At 39.0% G+C, this 19,235-nt stretch overlaps 1 protein-coding gene across 5 annotated transcripts in view; it reads right to left on the minus strand.

The window, feature by feature from the left end:
• Positions 1-19,235, minus strand: part of CCSER2 (coiled-coil serine rich protein 2) — a 162,448-nt gene that overhangs the window by 56,328 nt on the left and 86,885 nt on the right. For 3 of the 5 annotated variants that reach the window (XM_060034671.1, XM_060034675.1, XM_060034672.1), the window contains one exon: positions 6,312-6,507. In XM_060034671.1, coding sequence (XP_059890654.1) covers positions 6,312-6,507 — 196 coding nt within the window. The other 2 variants (XM_060034674.1, XM_060034673.1) reach the window with 2 other exon arrangements.

Consider the following 19,235-nt stretch of genomic DNA (forward strand, 5'->3'; position numbering starts at 1 on the left):
TAAGAACTTATGCCTTTGCACGTGCCAACTCCACTGATCTCCCCAGAATTCTTCACCTGATACACTCAATTTTCAGGAAGCAAAATATCAATGTCTCTAAAATGGCATACGGTGAATCTCTTCATCTCCATTCCCAGCGCATTTTCTCTATTGCATACTACATAAATATACCTCTGATATAACATTTGGTTGCACATCTTTTTCATTCCCTTCATATCTCTTTTACAGGTAAGGACAGTATCTTACACCAGTGTTATTCACAGTTTGATTTGCAGAACAGTTCTGGTCCACAAACTGTTTCCTGTCTATGACACAGTAAAAAGCTTGGACCAGAATATAAATCAAGTAGTCAGTAAACATACTGTTTAATTTGGCTCAATTTTTTTCCCTGGTAGCAAGAATTTGTGGAAGAAGGATGAAATGTGTTGATGTCTATTCTGGCAAGAGCTACTTTAACTCTAGTGGACCAGGAACAGAAAATTCATGTACAAGTTACTTTGAATAGCACTGCTAATCATCAATTTACCGTTACTACCAGAAACACAGAAGGAATATAAACAACTGCTGGTAGAGAAAGAAGGCAGTGTAGCAGGAGTGGGGACCATGGGCATGTCAAGATATCCCTTCTAAGGTAAAGTATAAGCTGTTGAATCTGGATCTTCTTACAACCAAAAAAAAGATGTACAATGTCTAGTGGACCTCTTTGGATTTTGAATACAATATATTCTTCATTTGGATGTGTTATTTCAGCTCATTTACCAAGTGACTGGAATAGCTGCTAGTTTTGAGTAGGGCCCAGAAGACTCTGCAACAGGTCCAGGTTGCTGTGCAAACTGCTCTGCCACTTGGGTCACATGATCCAGCCGATCCCCTGGTATTGAAGTGACAGTGGCAGATATGGATGCTGTTTGGAGACTTTAGCAGGCCTCCACTGGTGACTCTCACTGTAGGCCCTTAGGATTGTGGAGCAAAATCCATCCATCCTCTGCAAATAACTACTCTCCTTTTGAGAAACAGCTCTTGTTCTGCTACTGGATCTCAACAGTGACTAAATGTTTAACCTTGAGCCACCAAGTTACCATGCTACCTGAGCTGCCCATCATGAACTAGTATCATCTGACACACAAAGCCATGAAGTTGCGTGTGTACAGCAATATTCCATCATCAAATGGAAGTGGTATATATGTGGATCAGTCCCAAGCAGACCCGGATGATACAAGTAAGTTACATGAAAAAGTGGCCCAAACGCCCATGATCCCTACTCCTGCTACAGCCTTTCTCTCTCAGCCTGTACTATGGCCTCATGGGGAATTCCCTATAACCAGTTGATAGAGGAAGAGAAGACTCAGGTCTCGTTTACAGACAGTTCTGTACAACATGCAGACAACAGCTGAAAGTGGACAGCTAAAACACTACAGTCCCTTTCTGGGACATCCCAGAAAGACAGTGGTAAAGGAAAATCCTCCCAGTGGGCAACTTCAAGCAGTAAATCTAGTTGTTCACTTTGCTTAGAAGGAAAAATGGTACAGTTATATACCAATTCATGGGCTGTGACCAATGGTTTGACAGGTCAGGAGTTGGAAGGAATATAAGTGAAAAATTGGTGACAAGGAAATCTGGGGAAGATATATATGTGGATAGACATCTCTGAATAGGTAAAAAATATGAAGGTATTTGTGTCTCATGTAAATGCTCACCAAAGGGTGACCTCAGTAGAGGAGGATTTTAATAATCAAGTGGATAGGATGACCCACTCTGTGGATACCAGTCAGCCTCTTTCCCAGCCACCCCTATTATCATCCAATAGGCTCATGAACAAAACAGCCACAGTGGCAGGGATGGAGATTATGCATGGACTCAGCAACATGGCCCACCTGGCTACAGTCACTGCTTAGTGCCTTACCTGCCAGCAGCAGATCAACACTGAGCCCCTGATATGGCACCATCCCCTGGATGATCGGCCAGCTATCTGGTAGCAGGTTGATTACACTGGACCACTTCCATTACGGAAGCAGTGTTTTGTCCTTATTGTCCTTACTCTGGATATGATTCACTTCCCACACTCGCAATGCTTCTGCCAAAACTACCATCAATGTGGACTTACAGAATGCCTCCCGAATGTGGGTGGGCCTTATCCAACCTGCTGAGGGACTGAGTAGAAGAAAAGGTGGAGTGAGGGAGAATTCACATTCTCTCCATCTGACTGTCTTTGAGCTGGGACACTGGCTTTTGGATTCTGAACTTACACCATTGACTCTCCTGGTTCTTAGGTCTTCAGAATCAGTCTAGAACTTTATCATCAGTCTCCTGGGTTTCCAGCCTAACAACTACAGATCTTGGGATTTCTCAACCTCTATAATTATGTGGGCCAAATCCTTATAATAAACCTCTTCATATATTACATGTGTGTGTGCATGTAGATAGATGAATACACACACACACACACACACACTATTGGTTCTTTTTTCTCTGGAGAACCCAGACTAACACAAAAGCAATTCCTTCAGACTGGTAATAGATACTAAAGGGAACTACAAAATGCAAAGGTGACTTCTACCTCTACTCCAAGCAAAAAAAAAAAAAAAATCAGAGGTTTCTTCTCTGTAGAAACTGTAGCAAAACCTAAGAAGGAAAAATCCTCCACTTAGGAAGTACTGAGGGTCCACTGACATCCATCCATCACTGTAAAATGAAGCCAGCCAGTTGACAAGCCCAGCCCATGTATAAAGAGTCCTGAACCAACTTTTTCCCCCCTCACTCTTAAATATTAATAAACAAAGAATCATTAGACATCTAAAGAAATATTCCAAAAGAGAAACTAAAATAAACACAAAGAACAAAATGACCATTTAGAAAGAGATAATAATGTAAGGAACCTGAGAAATCTTAACAAAAAAGAACAGAAACAAGCTACTTAATATAGTTTACTGACAAAATAAGAACTGAGATATGAATAAGGAAAGATATACAATAAAGAGTTCTTGGAAACTGGAAATACAATTGCCAAGATAATTCAACAGAAACAGGGAGCTGGAATATGAAGTTGAGGAAATATACCAGAAACATAATCAAACTCAAAGAAAAGGAAAATATGCAAGAAAAAAGACTGAAAATTCGTAAGTTCTAGTTTTGACTACCAAGAATTCCAGAAAGAAACAGAAAACAGGGTAAAGAAAATAATCATAGAAATGACTTAAGAAAATTTCACACTACATGAATCTTCAAAAGCTCACTAATTACCCATACATTAAGTGGAAAACAAACAAAAAAATCCCAGGATATCACTGTGAAACTGCAGAATGCCATAAATAAAAGACTAAAAATCTCCCAGAGAGATTAAAAACAGACAAAACAAAATGTAAAATGGATTAGAATGTAGTAGACTTTTCTCAGTGGCTAAACTGGATCTTAGAAAAGCAATGCCTTCAAGTTTCTAAGGAAAAACTCACTTCTATCCCAGCCACACTACTCCATCCCTGCCAAACTATTAGTATCAATTAAATGTGAGAGTAGATAAAAAGAGATTTTCAGTGACACATTAATTTAAAAAAATTTCCCACCCATTTGCCCTCTCTTAGGAAGTAAATTAAGGATAAACGCCAGCTAAATAAGGGAGTAAACTAAGAAAAAAGAAGATATGTTATCCAGGAAATAACAGTTGAAATCCCAGAATATGACAAAAGAAGTCCCTGTATGATAGTTCTAAAGAAGCTTCAGATAGTAACCTGTTCAGATTAGAAAAGGCTGACTGAAGTGGGGAGAGGGACAGAAATACTGTTTTTTCATTAAGCCTCTCTATACTATGTGATTTTTTTAAGCCATGTATATGTATTACACTGAAGTTTTTAAAATTTAATAACATTAAATTTTAATGTTACTAAATAAAAATTTAGTAACATTAAGAGGCAATTGGACTTTCCTGGTGGCGCAGTGGTTGAGAATCTGCCTGCCAATGCAGGGGACACGGGTTCAAGTCCTGGCCCAGGAAGATCCCACATGCCGCGGAGCAACTAAGCTCATGTGCAACAGCTGCTGAGCCTGCGCTATGGAGCCCGTGAGCCACAACTACTGAAGCCCATGCGCCTAGAGCCTGTGCCCCACACCAAAGAGAAGCCACCGCAATTAGAAGCCCACACACCGCCATGAGGAGTAGCCCCCGCTCGCCGCAACTAGAGGAAGCCCGTGCACAGCAACAAAGACCCAATGCAGCCAAAAAATAAAAGAGGCAATTATACAAAATATTGGACTAATTCAGCTTTTAACTTCTATTAGCATTTTGGGAAACTTTAAAGATGTCTTAAAAAGACAGTTTTCTTCTCATAATTTGTTTTCACTGCGTGAACAAAGGATAAAGTCAATCTGATCAATGTGTACTATCTAAAATTTCAGAGGCCATAATGACAGAAAAGAGCCATTAAGATATTCACAGTTTTTCATAAAGTGTCTCAAAGAACAGTCTTCTATTTTTATGGTACCTATGGTTGGTTACCAATTCACCTATTCTTTCCTGAATTATGCTACTTTACTCATTATTAGAGGTGGCCTGGTCTTAATTAGATGATATTCAATCATGCTTCATGTTTCAGGGCAATACACCCAGACACAAAAGAGGCTATGTGGTAAAGCTAGTACAATGACTAACTCCAAGTAGATATTTAACATATTTTAGCTATTTACCACCTTTTCTACCTTCTCTTTCCTTTGTCTCTGAAGCTCCTGACAGAAAATCTTCTCCTGGAACCAGCAAGAAGAGAAATACTACGAAGAGAATCTATATCCTAGTTACAGTTAAACTAAGTTGTAAGCTTTATGTATGGGTGTTTCAATCACTGAATCTCTTTCTGCCTCAAGAGGAGTACAAGAACCTCAGATCCGAAAAGGATCCTCCACTTTCTTGCTCCCGGCCTTAGCACAGAAAAGTGTCTTTTCAAAAGGTAGTTAAATATCTACCTTTTTGAATGGAGAAGAATAGGGACTTCCCTGGTGGCACAGTGGTTAAAAATCCGCCTGTTGGCGCAGGGGACACGGTTTGATCCCTGATCCAGGAGGATCCCACATACTGTGGAGCAAGTAAGCCCATGCACCACAACTACTGAGCCTGCACTCTAGAGCCTGTAAGCCACAACTGCTGAAGCCCGCACGCCTATAGTCCATGCTGCGCAACAAGAGAAGCCACCGCAATGAGGCCCGCACACCGCAACAAAGAGTAACCCCCACTCACTGCAACTAAAGAAAGCCCGCACGCAGCAACAAAGACCCAACACAGCCAAAAATATAAATAAATAACTTTTTTTTAAAAAAAGAATGGAGCAAAAAATAAATAAAGAAATAAAGAACGGAGAATAGTCCAGAGAATCCACAATCGAGTAATATAAAACAATTTACATGACTAACAGGATATTCACACTAATTGTAGTTATTAACAGAGGAGCCACAGTTCACTTCAAATAGCCTTTACTGAGTATCTATCTTGATGGCTGCTAGATGGTTTTGATGGCCGCCAGATGGTTTTGATGGCCACCGGAAATTCTAAGACTTGGTCCCTGATCATAAGAAGTTAGAATATACAATCCTGAGGAAGGTAACTCAGAATGTAAACTGAGAAGAAAATCCAGACTGTTCTTTCTCAACGATAATTTTAAGTTAAACTTGCCCAGTCTACAAAATACAAATATAGATTTAAAACTAAACAAAATATATTCCCAATTTAAAATTAGTATTTTATTCCTTAGCTTTCTGCTTTGCATTGGACTTTGTCTGTATGTGCTCTGTTCAAACAAAGAAAGTGCTACTGAATCAGAAGCCAGGTTCTACCATCAGCTCACCATGTGTCTTTGGACAACCATATCATCTAGCTTTTCTCCAAAAAAAAATGAAAAGACTGGGGATGATTAAACTTGAAGGTTTCAAATAAAAGTGAAATTATATGATTATGTACATTGCTATTCCTTATTTCTCACTTAGCTGAAATTATAGTAGCAGCCACTGAGGACTGAACACCCAATTTACAACTACTAACTCTAACTCTCTCAACAAACTTACGATGTAGGTACTATAAAAACGAGGAAACAAGCAGAGAGTTTACCAAATATCACATAGCTCATAAATGCTGGGGACTGTATTGAGACCACCATGCAAAATCACACATTTTTTTCCTCTCAGAGAAGTTCCTATTATGTACTATTTAAACCATTATTTCTCCACAAATCTAAGTAGACATTAGAAATTCAACTATACTTTAAAAAAAAAGTAAAGTCAATCCATTTTGCAATTCAAAATATCAGAGCTGAAAATGTTCACTACATACTAACCTGATGCAGCAGCCGTTTCAGTTTGAGTAACTGAGTTTTTACAGCGGTGCAATCCTGAACCATGTGCCGGAGGGTCATCTCATCCAGTATCACTGTATTTTCTGGTACATCTACAAACATCTTCTGAGCCTGGAAAAAGGGGGTCCCTCCATAGCTTTCAAAATGGCCCAAAGGAGATTCTCTATAGGGAGAGCCTCTGGAAGGGCAGGGGAAGAAGTTGGAGGGAAAAGATATACAATATAATTTCAGAAAGAAATAAAGGTTATAAAATTATTACAGTGATTATTATAAATCATTTATCATTATCACAAAACCTTTGACTTTTACTCACTTCAGATACTGAATTTGTTTCCACTGAAAAGTTCAATCAATCCTAGTTGTCATTAACACAATTATCATCTGCACTCCCTCCTCTTGTGTATTTTACACATTGGTTAAGTAAATCTTATTCCTTAGGAACTAGAGTAGAAACAAAAACCTCTGAGGAAAGGCCTTGCCTGGAAAAAATTATACTTATTTTACTTTTCTGCACTGATAGTCTGATCTTTAGCTTCTAATTTTAATTACCCTCTTAAACTTCACATCTTTTTTAGCTGCATCACTATTCTACCCTCATTAATTCCCAGTTTGGACACACCCCTGGACTCCTATGTCCTCAAAGTGCCAGAAGACAGTTAAGACAGATACACTGTTATTCTTTTGTTTTTACATTGTTGATAAACCATCTTTTCCAATAAAGATTAAACAAGGTTTTATAAAAGTCTTTTACATACCACATATTTCCTAATTTTAAACTGCCTTAAAAAAAATTCTACTCTAAAAAAATTTAAGCTTCCCTTTAGTTTCATGCAATAACATACATGCTGAATAAGAGGGAAAAAAAACAACACAACTAGGGATAATGTGTTTCACGGACGTGAAAAACACAATGTTTTAACCAGAAGTCATAGCTATAGCAATTTAAAAATTACTGCATTCACATTACACATAATTCCAGGTGGTTTTTAAGACAATAACTTGTTATATGTGTGAAATCTCAACATTTAAAGTAATACATTGAAAAAGTATTCTCTCCAATATAACGGCTACATTAACATATTAGGATTAAAGTTAAATTCATGGATGCATTAAATTTCAAAAGTAGAAATACAGTTTCTATTAAATTTTCTAGCTTTTAACAAATATTCCCAAATCTCTAAATTCTCAAATATTCAATATGAGCTTGGTTTTCATAAGATTATTTTTCTCTGAAGCTACTTCTCATACTTGATTTCAGGCCTGATTTTTCTTTTAACCAAAGAAGAGATTTTTAAGAACCTTTAAATTGCTGATCCATAGATAAGAATTAATTGTTTTATTTTTACAGATTCAAAATATAGTTGAATTATTAAATTTCAAGTACTGATCAATTATTAGTAAGAATTTATCATCCATAACTGAATAGAGAAGCTATACACAAAGTGATGAAAAAATTTTTAAATAGTAAGACAAAAAGATAGCACCACCTGGCAAATGAATAGTAGAGACAAGAGTTATGGTTCTGGAGAAAAAGCTGACATAGACATACTTTGGGAAATTTTCTTGGGTAGGAAAGAAGCTGGGATGAACTATAAAGTGTGAGGTTTGAGTTGGACTGAAATGAAAGGTAAAGTTTTCTAGAAAAAGAAAATGAAAATAAATGGCACAAAAGTGCATGTTTTTCAGGGACAAGGAGACTCCTATACATGGCTTATGAGACTACAGACAGCCTGAATACAATTTATTCTTCAACTTCATCCCTCAATATACCTGCCTCCCTCAGACTGACTTCTTAATCCATAGCCAATTTCCTGAGACTGCCAAAGCACACGACAATCGCCCTCATCTCCAAACCCATGTCCTCAACCTCTCTGTACTCTTGGCCAATCTACCCATTCTGCCCTCCACTGCACACTTGATCTGGAGAATGAAAACTCCTCTTCAATTTAAATTAGTTAGCTCTTCCTCAGGGAAAGCTTCCTTAATCCCCTAAAACAGCACTTGGTACTTCCACAGGTGTCCTTATAGAGCCCTCTGCTGGACTCCATCACAGTACTTGCCACAATACATTGCATTCATTTGCAATCCATGCCGAATGACAAACTCCATGAAGACACAGACTGTGTCTTCTTTTTTCTGTCAGAAACGACTTTTTGTTTGTTTATTTTTGTTGTTGTTTTTATTGAATGAGTAACAAGTATGAATTTTAACCACTAGGTTGGTTTTTCTTTTTAAGCTTCCGTCTCTGAGATTCTAAAATTCTTTATCTGTGACATGAAAAAGCACTACTTTAAAATTATAATCTGTAAGCAGTCATGTTAAAAAAGTTCCAGATAATAATCAAATTAAGATTACTTTTTATTTTACCAGGTAAGTAAGAGAAAAAGCAGAGAGGAAAGAGACTGAAGAAAACTGGTCTGTAGTCTACAGCATAAGAATCAGGATTACAATAATGGCTTATATTAGGTTTAGGCATAAATATGAACCACATGCAAGAGACTAACCAATTAAAAACATTTCAAAGGAAGTGTCAACAGGCCTTGATCACTAACTGAATATGGGGACAAAGAACTGGCATCTAGAAAAGCCACAATAGTATAAAAGAGACAGCTCTGGCCTAGGATTGAAGTTTATATCTTGGCTGACAGTAACTAGCTATTAAAAATACTTAATATCGGGCTTCCCTGGTGGCGCAGTGGTTGAGAGTCCGCCTGCCGATGCAGGGGACGCGGGTTCGTGCCCTGATCCGGGAGGATCCCACATGCCGCGGAGAGGCTGGGCCCGTGAGCCATGGTCGCTGAGCCTGCGCGTCTGGAGCCTGTGCTCCGCAACGGGAGAGGCCGCAGCGGTGAGAGGCCCGCGTACCGCAAAAACAAAAACAAAAACAACAACAACAAAAAAAACTTAATATCTTCGGGCCATAGGTTCTTTAGTTCTCAGTGTTGTCCAGTGCCTACCAAATAAAGTTCATATGCCTTAGGCTGCATTTCAAATACCTCCACCATGAGACCCAAAACTAAACTTACATCTTCTCCTAGTCCTGATGCCCCTTAACTAGATAAAACTGTTTTATGACGCTTAACTTCTTTCACAGCATAAGTGAAAGAAATCTGCATAAATATCACCTCTAACTTGATGATAACTTGAAAACAGGGACTTATTCATTTTTATATTATTCAATTAATGCACAGATTATCTGAGCTCAAATCTCAGCTCTGTCACTCACTAGCTATATAACACACAGGGCAAGTCACTTTATCTATGCTTCATTTTCCTGAGCTGTAAAATGGGGATAACAGTATTTATCTCATTAGGTTGGTATAAGGATTAAATGAGGTAATAATATATGTTAGAATGCTTGGAATGGTGCTTGACTTACAAATAATTGTTAAATAAAAACCAATTACTATGTATTATTATTATCAATAATTTCTAACTTCTCTATATTGAAATTTTTTTCTAACATAAATGTCAAAAGAATACTATAATGCCATATACCCCTCGCCTAGATTCAACAATTGATAAATATTGACACAATGCTTTATATCTATGTGTATATTTGTTGCTAAACCATATGACAATAAGCTGGAAATAACATAATATCTCAATGAGGGCCATTTTAAGGTTGCTGGAAAAAATGAATATAATTGAGAAGGCTCAGAGGCAGAAGAAGACAAAAATGAAACAGAAAGCAAATACATAACAGAAGTTATTTTCAGAAAGTAAAAGGACACTGTTAAAACAGGAGGAGAAGAAACAAAATAAGATAATGAAAGATAATGAAGATTTTGAAATTTCACATTCTGAGATGATGCAGTTCACATAGGAAAACCTGAACCTGTGAAACAGAATGAGAGGTAAAAACATGAGACAAAAGAGGAATTACTGGATGGAGGTTCCTTAAAAAATTAAAATAGAACTACCATATGACCCAGAAATCCCACTACTGGGCATATACCCTGAGAAAACCATAATTCAAAAAGAGTCATGTACCACAATGTTCACTGCAGCACTATTTACAATAGCCAGGACAGGGAAGCAACCTAAGTGTCCATCGACAGATGAATAGATAAAGATGTGGCACATATATACAATGGAATATTACTCAGCCATAAAAAGAAATGAAATTTGAGTTATTTGTAGTGAGGTGGATGGACCTAGAGTCTGTCATACAGAGTGAAGTAAGTAAGAAAGAGAAAAACAAATAGCGTATGCTAACACATATATATGGAATCTTAAAAAAAAAAAAAAAGGTTCTGAAGAACCTGGGGGCAGGACAGGAATAAAGATGCAGCCATAGAGAATGGACTTGAGGACACAGGGAGGGGGAAGGGTAAGCTGGGACAAAGTGAGAGAGTGGCATGGACTTACATATTCTACCAAATATAAAACAGATAGCTAGTGGGAAGCAGCCGCATAGCACAGGGAGATCAGCTCAGTGCTTTGTGACCACCTAGAGGGGTGGGACAGGGAGGGTGGGAGGGAGACACAAGAGGGAGGGGATATGGGGATGTATGTATATGTATAGCTGATTCACTCTGTTATAAAGCAGAAACAAACACACCACTGTAAAGCAATTATACTCCAATAAAGATGTTAAAAAAAAAAAGGAATTACTGGAAAAATACCTCATGTTAGGTTAACAGTCATAAATTTATACTTTTGTACAAATTTTAACAATGATGGACTTCTAGTAGGGAAATTAGATCATGAAAGCAACAAAAGACTCCAAGCTGCTTTGGGCAAAACACTGGAAGGCTGGCAGTGTGTTTGCAAAGGCAGAACCTATGTGGCCAATCATAGGCCAAGACGGCTAGTGGATATGAAGAATTGAACCAATACAGGTATGGATGAAGGCAAAAATTATTTCAGTGGTTACAGAAGCATAAGAATGAAATGCCCACTATCATTAACATTATTTAACATTGTTCTATTAAGTACAGCCAATAAAGTCAACAAGAAAAACAACACGATCAGAATAACTATAAAAAGGAATTTTTAAGAAATAAGCTTTTTTAAAACCAATTCAAACTTAATCCATATACAGTAGCAGCACCTGATATTCAACCCACACACCTAATAATCACATTGCTACATAATCACTTATTGCAGTTTTAAAGTAATCTCCCCAAATTATATGGCTCTATCCATATATTTATATTCTTCACCACTACTATCAGAGCTTCTTGATTACTAAGATGTGTGATTTTTGTGCAAATCTTAAGATTTGTGATTCATAGGTTAGACTGGTGAATGGAGATTGTGTGTGTGTGTGTGTGTGTGTGTGTGTGTGTGTGTGTGTGTAATGAGAGAGAGAGAGACAGAGAGAGATTGAGATTTTTCTTCCTTATTTATTTCCTAATCTGAGTCACAGTTTGACTTCACAAAACCTTTGTTTCTTTTCTCATCATTAATAAAAATTGTATATTAAAAGTTAAACATATGTATTTTTACCTTCTTGGTTACATTTTTTAATGCTAGATTCAACATAATCTCAATTAAAATCCCAGCAAGTTATTTTGTGGGTAGCAACAAAATGATTCTAAAGTTTATATGAAAAGGCAAAAGACCCAGAATAACCAATACAACACTGAAGAAGAAAGTCAGAATACTGACACTATCTGACTTACAGATTTACTCCATCAAGTGACAGTAATCAAGACTGTGGTACAAAAAAACAGATCAGTGGAACAGAATAGAGGGTCCAAAATACACCCGTACATATGTATGGTAAAGGAGCAATGGCAATTCAAAGGAGAGAGGACAGACTTTTCCATAAATAGTACTAGAACAATTAGACATTCACACCTTCCACAAAAATTAACTAAACATGGATCAAAGACCTAAATGTAAAACGTAAAACTACAATATAACAACGAATAAAATCCAGGTGACCTTGGCAATAAGTTTTTAGACATGACACAAAAAGTACAATACATGAAAGTAAAGATTGACTAGCTGTACTGCATAAAATTAAAAACGTCTGCTCTGTGAAAAACATCATTAGGAGAATGAAAAGGCAAACCACAGGCTGGAGAAAATATTTGTAAAATATGTATCTGATAAAGGACTGGTATCTAAAATATATAAAGAACTCTTAAAATTCAATAAGAAAACAGATAACCCAATTTAAAAATAAGCAAAAGATCTAAACAGACATGTCACTAAGAAGATACACAGATGGCAAATAAGTATAAGAAAAAATGCTCAACATCATATGATTAGAGAATTGCAAATTAAAACAACAATGAGATGTCACTACACACCTATTAGAACAGTTAAAATCCACAACACAACACCAAATGCTGACAAGGATGTGTATCAACAGGAGCTCTCACTCATTGCTGGAGGAAATGCAAAATGTACAGCCACGGCAGTTTCTTACCAAACTAAACATACCCTTACTATATGACCCTGCAATCGTGCTTCTTGGTATTTACCAAAATGAGTTGAAAACTTACCCACATAAATGTTTAGAGAAGTTTTATTCATAATTGCTATATCTGGAAGTAATCAAGAAGTCCTTCAGTAGGTGAATGGATAAACAAACTATAGTTCATCCATACAATGGACTTTTATTTAGTAAAAAGAAATCACTGTTCTTTAGTGATATAAAGCCATGGAAAGACACAGAGGAACCTTAAACACGTATGGCTAAAAACAGCCAATCTGAAAAGGCTACATTCTGTTTCAAACTATATGGCATTCTGTTTAAAAGGCAAAGCTATGGAGACAGTAAAAAGATCAGTGTTTGTCAGGAGTGTTGCCAGGGGGTAGCGATAGGGAGGAGAAGAAAGGGATGAATAGATGGAGGATGTGGGGTTTCAAGGGCAGTAGAATTATTCTGTATGATACAGTAATGGTGGATATACATCATCATGCATTTGTCAAAGTGCATAGAATGTACACACAACTTATTGGTTCCAGGCATTTAAAATGAAACCTAATATAAACTATGAATTTTAGTTAATAATAATGTATCAACATTGACTCATTAATTGTAACAAATATTCTACACTAATGCCAGATGTTAGTAATAGAGAAACTGTGCATAAGTGGTGAAGGAATATATGAGAACTCCCTGTACTTTCTGCTCAAAATTTCTGTAAACCTAAAACTGCTCTAAAAAATAAGGCAATTTAAAAAAAAATCCATGACAAAAGGAAAAGAAGGAAGTACTTACAGAATGGCAGAATAAAAGATCTCAAAAATCCACTCCTCCATAAAAGCTCTGAGAATACTGGCAAATTTGTCAAAACTTTTTCAGAGCTCTGGAATCGCTTGCAACAACTGAAGAGCACTTACTGAAAAAAACTACCTGAATCTCATGAGAAGAACAAACTCTGTGACATTTTAATTTATTCTATTTCCCTGCCTATCTTCCTAGCTCTGTGTTGGCTTGCAAAACAAAAGCTTTACAAGTACAATGGCTGTGAAATTCAGCAATCTCTAGGGGCTGGGATAGGAGGTAAACTGGGATTGGAACTCTCCAAAAAGCACCATTTCTAGAGAATTGTTACTATTTGACCTAAATGGCACCTCCCTAGAAAAGGCCCATTCTCAGCAGTTGTTTTATTTGGCCTCATTCAGGGCTCCCTCAGGGGGAACAGCCTTATCTCTAGTACATTTGTTTTAAAAAAACAAACAAAAAAAAATCAGTGGCAATTGTTTTAAACCTCAGCTGCCTAAGATGGCAATACCACTTGGAACAAACAAGAAGGTGACCAAAAAACTTAAAAAGAAAACCTGAGGAATGAGATGTACACAGGAGTCTTTGGAAAGCTCCAACATATTCCTGGGCATAGAGAAAGCCATGGAAATACCTGAGTTCTTAATCCTTCACCTTTTGCTAACCTTGAGCCTCTGAGCAAGCAGGAAATGAAGGCTAAGAAAGTGCTGCAATCTGCTTATCAGGTTGCTGAAGGCACCCCTGAACACACACACACACACAGAGCCCCTTGGCAAAAGGCTGCGAAACTTACTGGTGTAAGGCATTTAAGGAAATCGCTTTCTAATCATTAGCTCAACAAACTCCAAAATATGATATATCATAACCAAAAGAGACACATCATAGTTAAACTGTCAAAAGCCAAAGAAAAAGTGAATCCTGACACAGCAAGAAAAAAGTGATTTATGGAATTCCCTGGTGGCGCAGTGGTTGAGAATCTGCCTGCCAAGCAGGGGACACGGGTTCAAGCCCTGGTCTGGGGGGATCCCACATACCCCGGAGTAACTGGCCCCATGAGCCACAATTGCTGAGCCTGCGCATCTGGAGCCTGTGCTCCGCAACAAGAGAGGCCGCGATAGTGAGAGGCCCGTGCACCGTGATGAGGAGTGGCCCCTACTTGCTGCAACTAGAAAAAGCCCTCGCAGAGAAACGAAGAGCCAACACAGACATAAATAAATAAATAAATAAATAAATAAATAAATAAATAAATAAATAAATATTTTTTTAAAAAAGGCAAAATTCCTTAAAAAAAAAAGAAAAAAATGATTTATTATGTAGAAGACATGCTCAATAAGACTACAAGCTGATTTTTCATCAGAAAGCATAGGGATCAAAAACGTTAAAAGAGGGGGGAATCGGGAAGATGGTGGAAGAGTAAGACGCGGGAGATCACCTTACCCCCACAGATACACCAGAAATACATCTACACGTGGAACAATTCCTACAGAACACCTACTGAACGCTGGCAGAAGACCACAGACCTCCCAAAAGGCAAGAAACTCCCCACGTAACTAGGTAGCGCAAAAGAAAAAAGAATAAACAGAGACAAAAGAATAGGGACGGGAACTGCACCAGTGGGAGGGAGCTGTGAAGGAGAAAAAGTTTCCACACACTAGGAAGCCCCTTCGTGGGCGGAGACTGCGGGTGGCGGAGGGGGGAAGCTTCGGAGCCGGAGCCGCGGAGGAGAGCACAACAACAAGCGTGCGGAGGGCAAAGCGGAGAGATTCCCGCACAGAGGATCTGTGCCGACCCGCACTCGCCAGCCCGGGCGGGCGGGGCTGGGAGCTGAGGCTCGGGCTTCGGTCGGAGCGCAGGGAGAGGACTGGGGTTGGCAGCGTGAACACAGCCTGCAGGGGGTTAGTGCACCACGGCTAGCCAGGAGGGAGTCCTGGGAAAAGTCTGGACCTGCCAAAGAGGCAAGAGACTTTTTCTTCCTTCTTTGTTCCCTGGTGCGCGAGGACAGGGGATTAAGAGCGCTGCTTAAAGGAGCTCCAGAGACACGCGTGAGCCGCGGCTAACAGCGCGGACCCCAGGGACGGGCATGAGACGCTAAGGCTGCTGCTGCCGCCACCAAGAATCCTGTGTGCGAGCACAGGTCACTATCCACACTGCCCCTCCCAGGAGTCTGTGCAGCCCGCCACTGCCAGGGTCCCGGGATCCAGGGACAACTTCCCTGGGAGAACGTACGGCACGCCTCAGGCTGGTGAAACGTCCCGTTGGCCTCTGCTGCCGCAGGCTCGCCCCGTATCCATGCCCCTCCCTCCCCACGGCCTGAGTGAGCCAGAGTCCCGCAGCAGCTGCTCCTTTGACCCCGTCCTGTCTGAGCGAAGAACAGACGCCCTCAGATGACCTACACGCAGAGGCAGGGCCAAATCCAAAGCTGAGCCCCGGGAGCTGTGCAAACAAAGAAGAGAAAGGGAAATCTCTCCCAGCAGCCTCAGAAGCAGCGGATTAAAGCTCCACAATCAACTTGATGTACCCTGCATCTGTGGAATACATGAATAGACAACGAATCATCCCAAACTGAGGAGGTGGACTTTGAGAGCAAGATTTATTATTTTTTCCCCTTTTCCTCTTTTTGTGAGTGTGTATGTGTATGCTTCTGTGTGAGATTTTGTCTGTAAAGATTTGCTTTCACCACTTGTCCTAGGGTTCTATCCGTCCGTTTTTTGTTTTAATTTTTTCTTAATAATTATTTTTTATCTTAATTATTTTATTTTATTTTATCTTACTTTTATCCTCTTTCTTTTCTTCCTCCCTCCCTCCCTCCGTCTCTCTCTCCCTCCTTCCCTCTCTCTCTCTCTCTCTCTTTCTTTCTTTCTTTCTACTTTTTCTCCCTTTTATTCTGAGCCATGTGGATGAAAGGCCCTTGGTGCTGCAGCCAGGAGTCAGTGCTGTGCCTCTGAGGTGGGAGAGCCAACTTCAGGACACTGGTCCACAAGAGACCTCCCAGCTCCACATAATATCAAATAGCGAAAATCTCCCAGAGATCTCCATCTCAACACCAGCACCCAGCTTCACTCAACGACCAGCAAGCTACAGTGCTGGACACCCTATGCCAAAAAACTAGCAAGACAGGAACACAACCCCACCCATTAGCAGAGAGGCTGCCTAAAATCATAATAAGTCCACAGACACCCCAAAGCACACCACCAGACATGGACCTGCCCACCAGAAAGACAAGATCCAGCCACATCCACCAGAACACAGGCACTAGTCCCCTCCATAAGGAAGCCTACACAACCCACTGAACCAACTTTAGCCACTGGGGACAGATGCCAAACACAATGGGAACTATGAACCTGCAGCCTGCAAAAAGGAGACCCCAAACACAGTAAGATAAGCAAAATGAGAAGACAGAAAAACACACAGCAGATGAAGGAGCAAGATAAAAACCCACCAGACCTAACAAATGAAGAGGAAAGAGGCAGTCTACCTGAAAAACAGTTCAGAATAATGATAGTAAAGATGATCCAAAATCCTGGAAATAGAATAGACAAAATGCAAGAAACATTTAACAAGGACCTAGAAGAACTAAAGATGAAACAAGCAACGATGAACAACACAATAAGTGAAATTAGAAATACTCTAGATGGCATCAATAGCAGAATAACTGAGGCAAAAGAATGGATAAGTGACCTGGAAGATAAAATAGTGGAAATAACTACTGGAGAGCAGAATAAAGAAAAAAGAATGAAAAGAACTAAGGACAGTCTCAGAGACCTCTGGGACAACATTAAATGCACCAACATTCAAATTATAGGGGTTCCAGAAGAAGAAGAGAAAAAAAAAGGGACTGAGAAAATATTTGAAGAGATTATAGTTGAAAACTTCCCTAATATGGGAAAGGAAATACTTAGTCAAGTCCAGGAAGCACAGACAGTCCCATACAGGATAAATCCAGGGAGAAATACGCCAAGACACATATTAATCAAACTGTCAAAAATTAAATACAAAGAAAACATATTAAAAGCAGCAAGGGAAAAACAACAAATAACACACAAGGGAATACCCATAAGGTTAACAGCTGATTTTTCAGCAGAAACTCTGCAAGCCAGAATGAAGTGGCAGGACATATTTAAAGTGATGAAGGAGAAAAACCTTCAACCAAGATTAATCAATCCAGCAAGGATCTCATTAAGACGTGATGGAGAAATTAAAACCTTTACAGACAAGCAAAAGCTGAGAGAGTTCAGCACCACCAAACCAGCTTTACAACAAATGCTAAAGGAACTTCTCTAGGCAAGAGAAGGAAAAGACCTATAATAATGAACCCAAAACAATTAAGAAAATGGGAATAGGAACATACATATCGATAATTACCTTAAATGTAAATGGATTAAATGCTCCAACCAAAAGACACAGACTGGCTGAATGGATACAAAAACAAGACCCATATATTTGCTGTCTACAAGAGACCCACTTCAGACCTAGAGACACATACAGACTGAAAGTAAGGGGATGGAAAAAGATATTCCGTGCAAATGGAAACCAAAAGAACTCTGGAGTAGCAATTCTCATATCAGACAAAATACACTTTAAAATAAAGACTATTAGAAGAGACAAAGAAGGACACTACATAATGATCAAGGGATCAATCCAAGAAGAAGACATAACAATTGTAAATATTTACACACCCAACATAGGAGCACCTCAATACATAAGGCAAATACTAACAGCGATAAAAGGGGAAATCGACAGTAAAACATTCATAGTAGGGGTCTTAAACACCCCACTTTCACCAATAGACAGACCATCCAAAATGAAAATAAATAAGGAGGGCTTCCCTGGTGGCGCAGTGGTTGTGAGTCCGCCTGCCAATGCAGGGGACACGAGTTCGTGCCCCGGTCCGGGAAGTTCCCACATGTCATGGAGCGGCTGGGCCTGTGAGCCATGGCCACTGGGCCTGCGCGTCAAGAGCCTGTGCTCCACAACGGGAGAGGCCACAACAGTGAGAGGCCCGCGTACCACAAAAAAAAAAAAAAAAAAAAGACAAGAAATAAGGAAACACAAGCTTTAATTGATACATTAAACAAGATGGACTTAATTGACATTTATAGGACATTCAGTCCAAAAACAACAGAATACACATTTTTCTCAAGTGCTCATGGAACATTCTCCAGGATAGACCATATCTTGGGTCACAAATCAAGCCTTGGTAAATTTAAGAAAATTGAAATTGTATCAAGTATCTTTTCCGACCACAAGGCTATGAGACTAGATATCAATTACAGGAAAAGACCTGTAAAAAATAAAAGCACATGGAGGCTAAACAATACGCTACTTAATAACGAACTGATCACTGAGGAAATCAAAGAGGAAATCAAAAAATACCTAGAAACAAATGACAATGGAGACACGACGACCCAAAACCTATGGGATGCAGCAAAAGCAGTTCTAAGAGGGAAGTTTATAGCAATACAATCCTACCTTAAGAAACACGAAACATCTTGAATAAACAACCTAACCTTGCACCTAAAGCAATTAGAGAAAGAAGAACAAAAAACCCCAAAGTTAGGAGAAGGAAAGAAATCATAAAGATAAGATCAGAAATAAATGAAAAAGAAATGAAGGAAACGATAGCAAAGATCAATAAAACTAAAAGCTGGTTCTTTTAGAAGATAAACCAAATTGATAAACCATTAGCCGGACTCATCAAGAAAAAAAGGGAGAAGACT

This window comes from Delphinus delphis, chromosome 16, assembly GCF_949987515.2.
Source record: "Delphinus delphis chromosome 16, mDelDel1.2, whole genome shotgun sequence".
NCBI classification, from domain to species: Eukaryota; Metazoa; Chordata; class Mammalia; order Artiodactyla; family Delphinidae; genus Delphinus; species Delphinus delphis.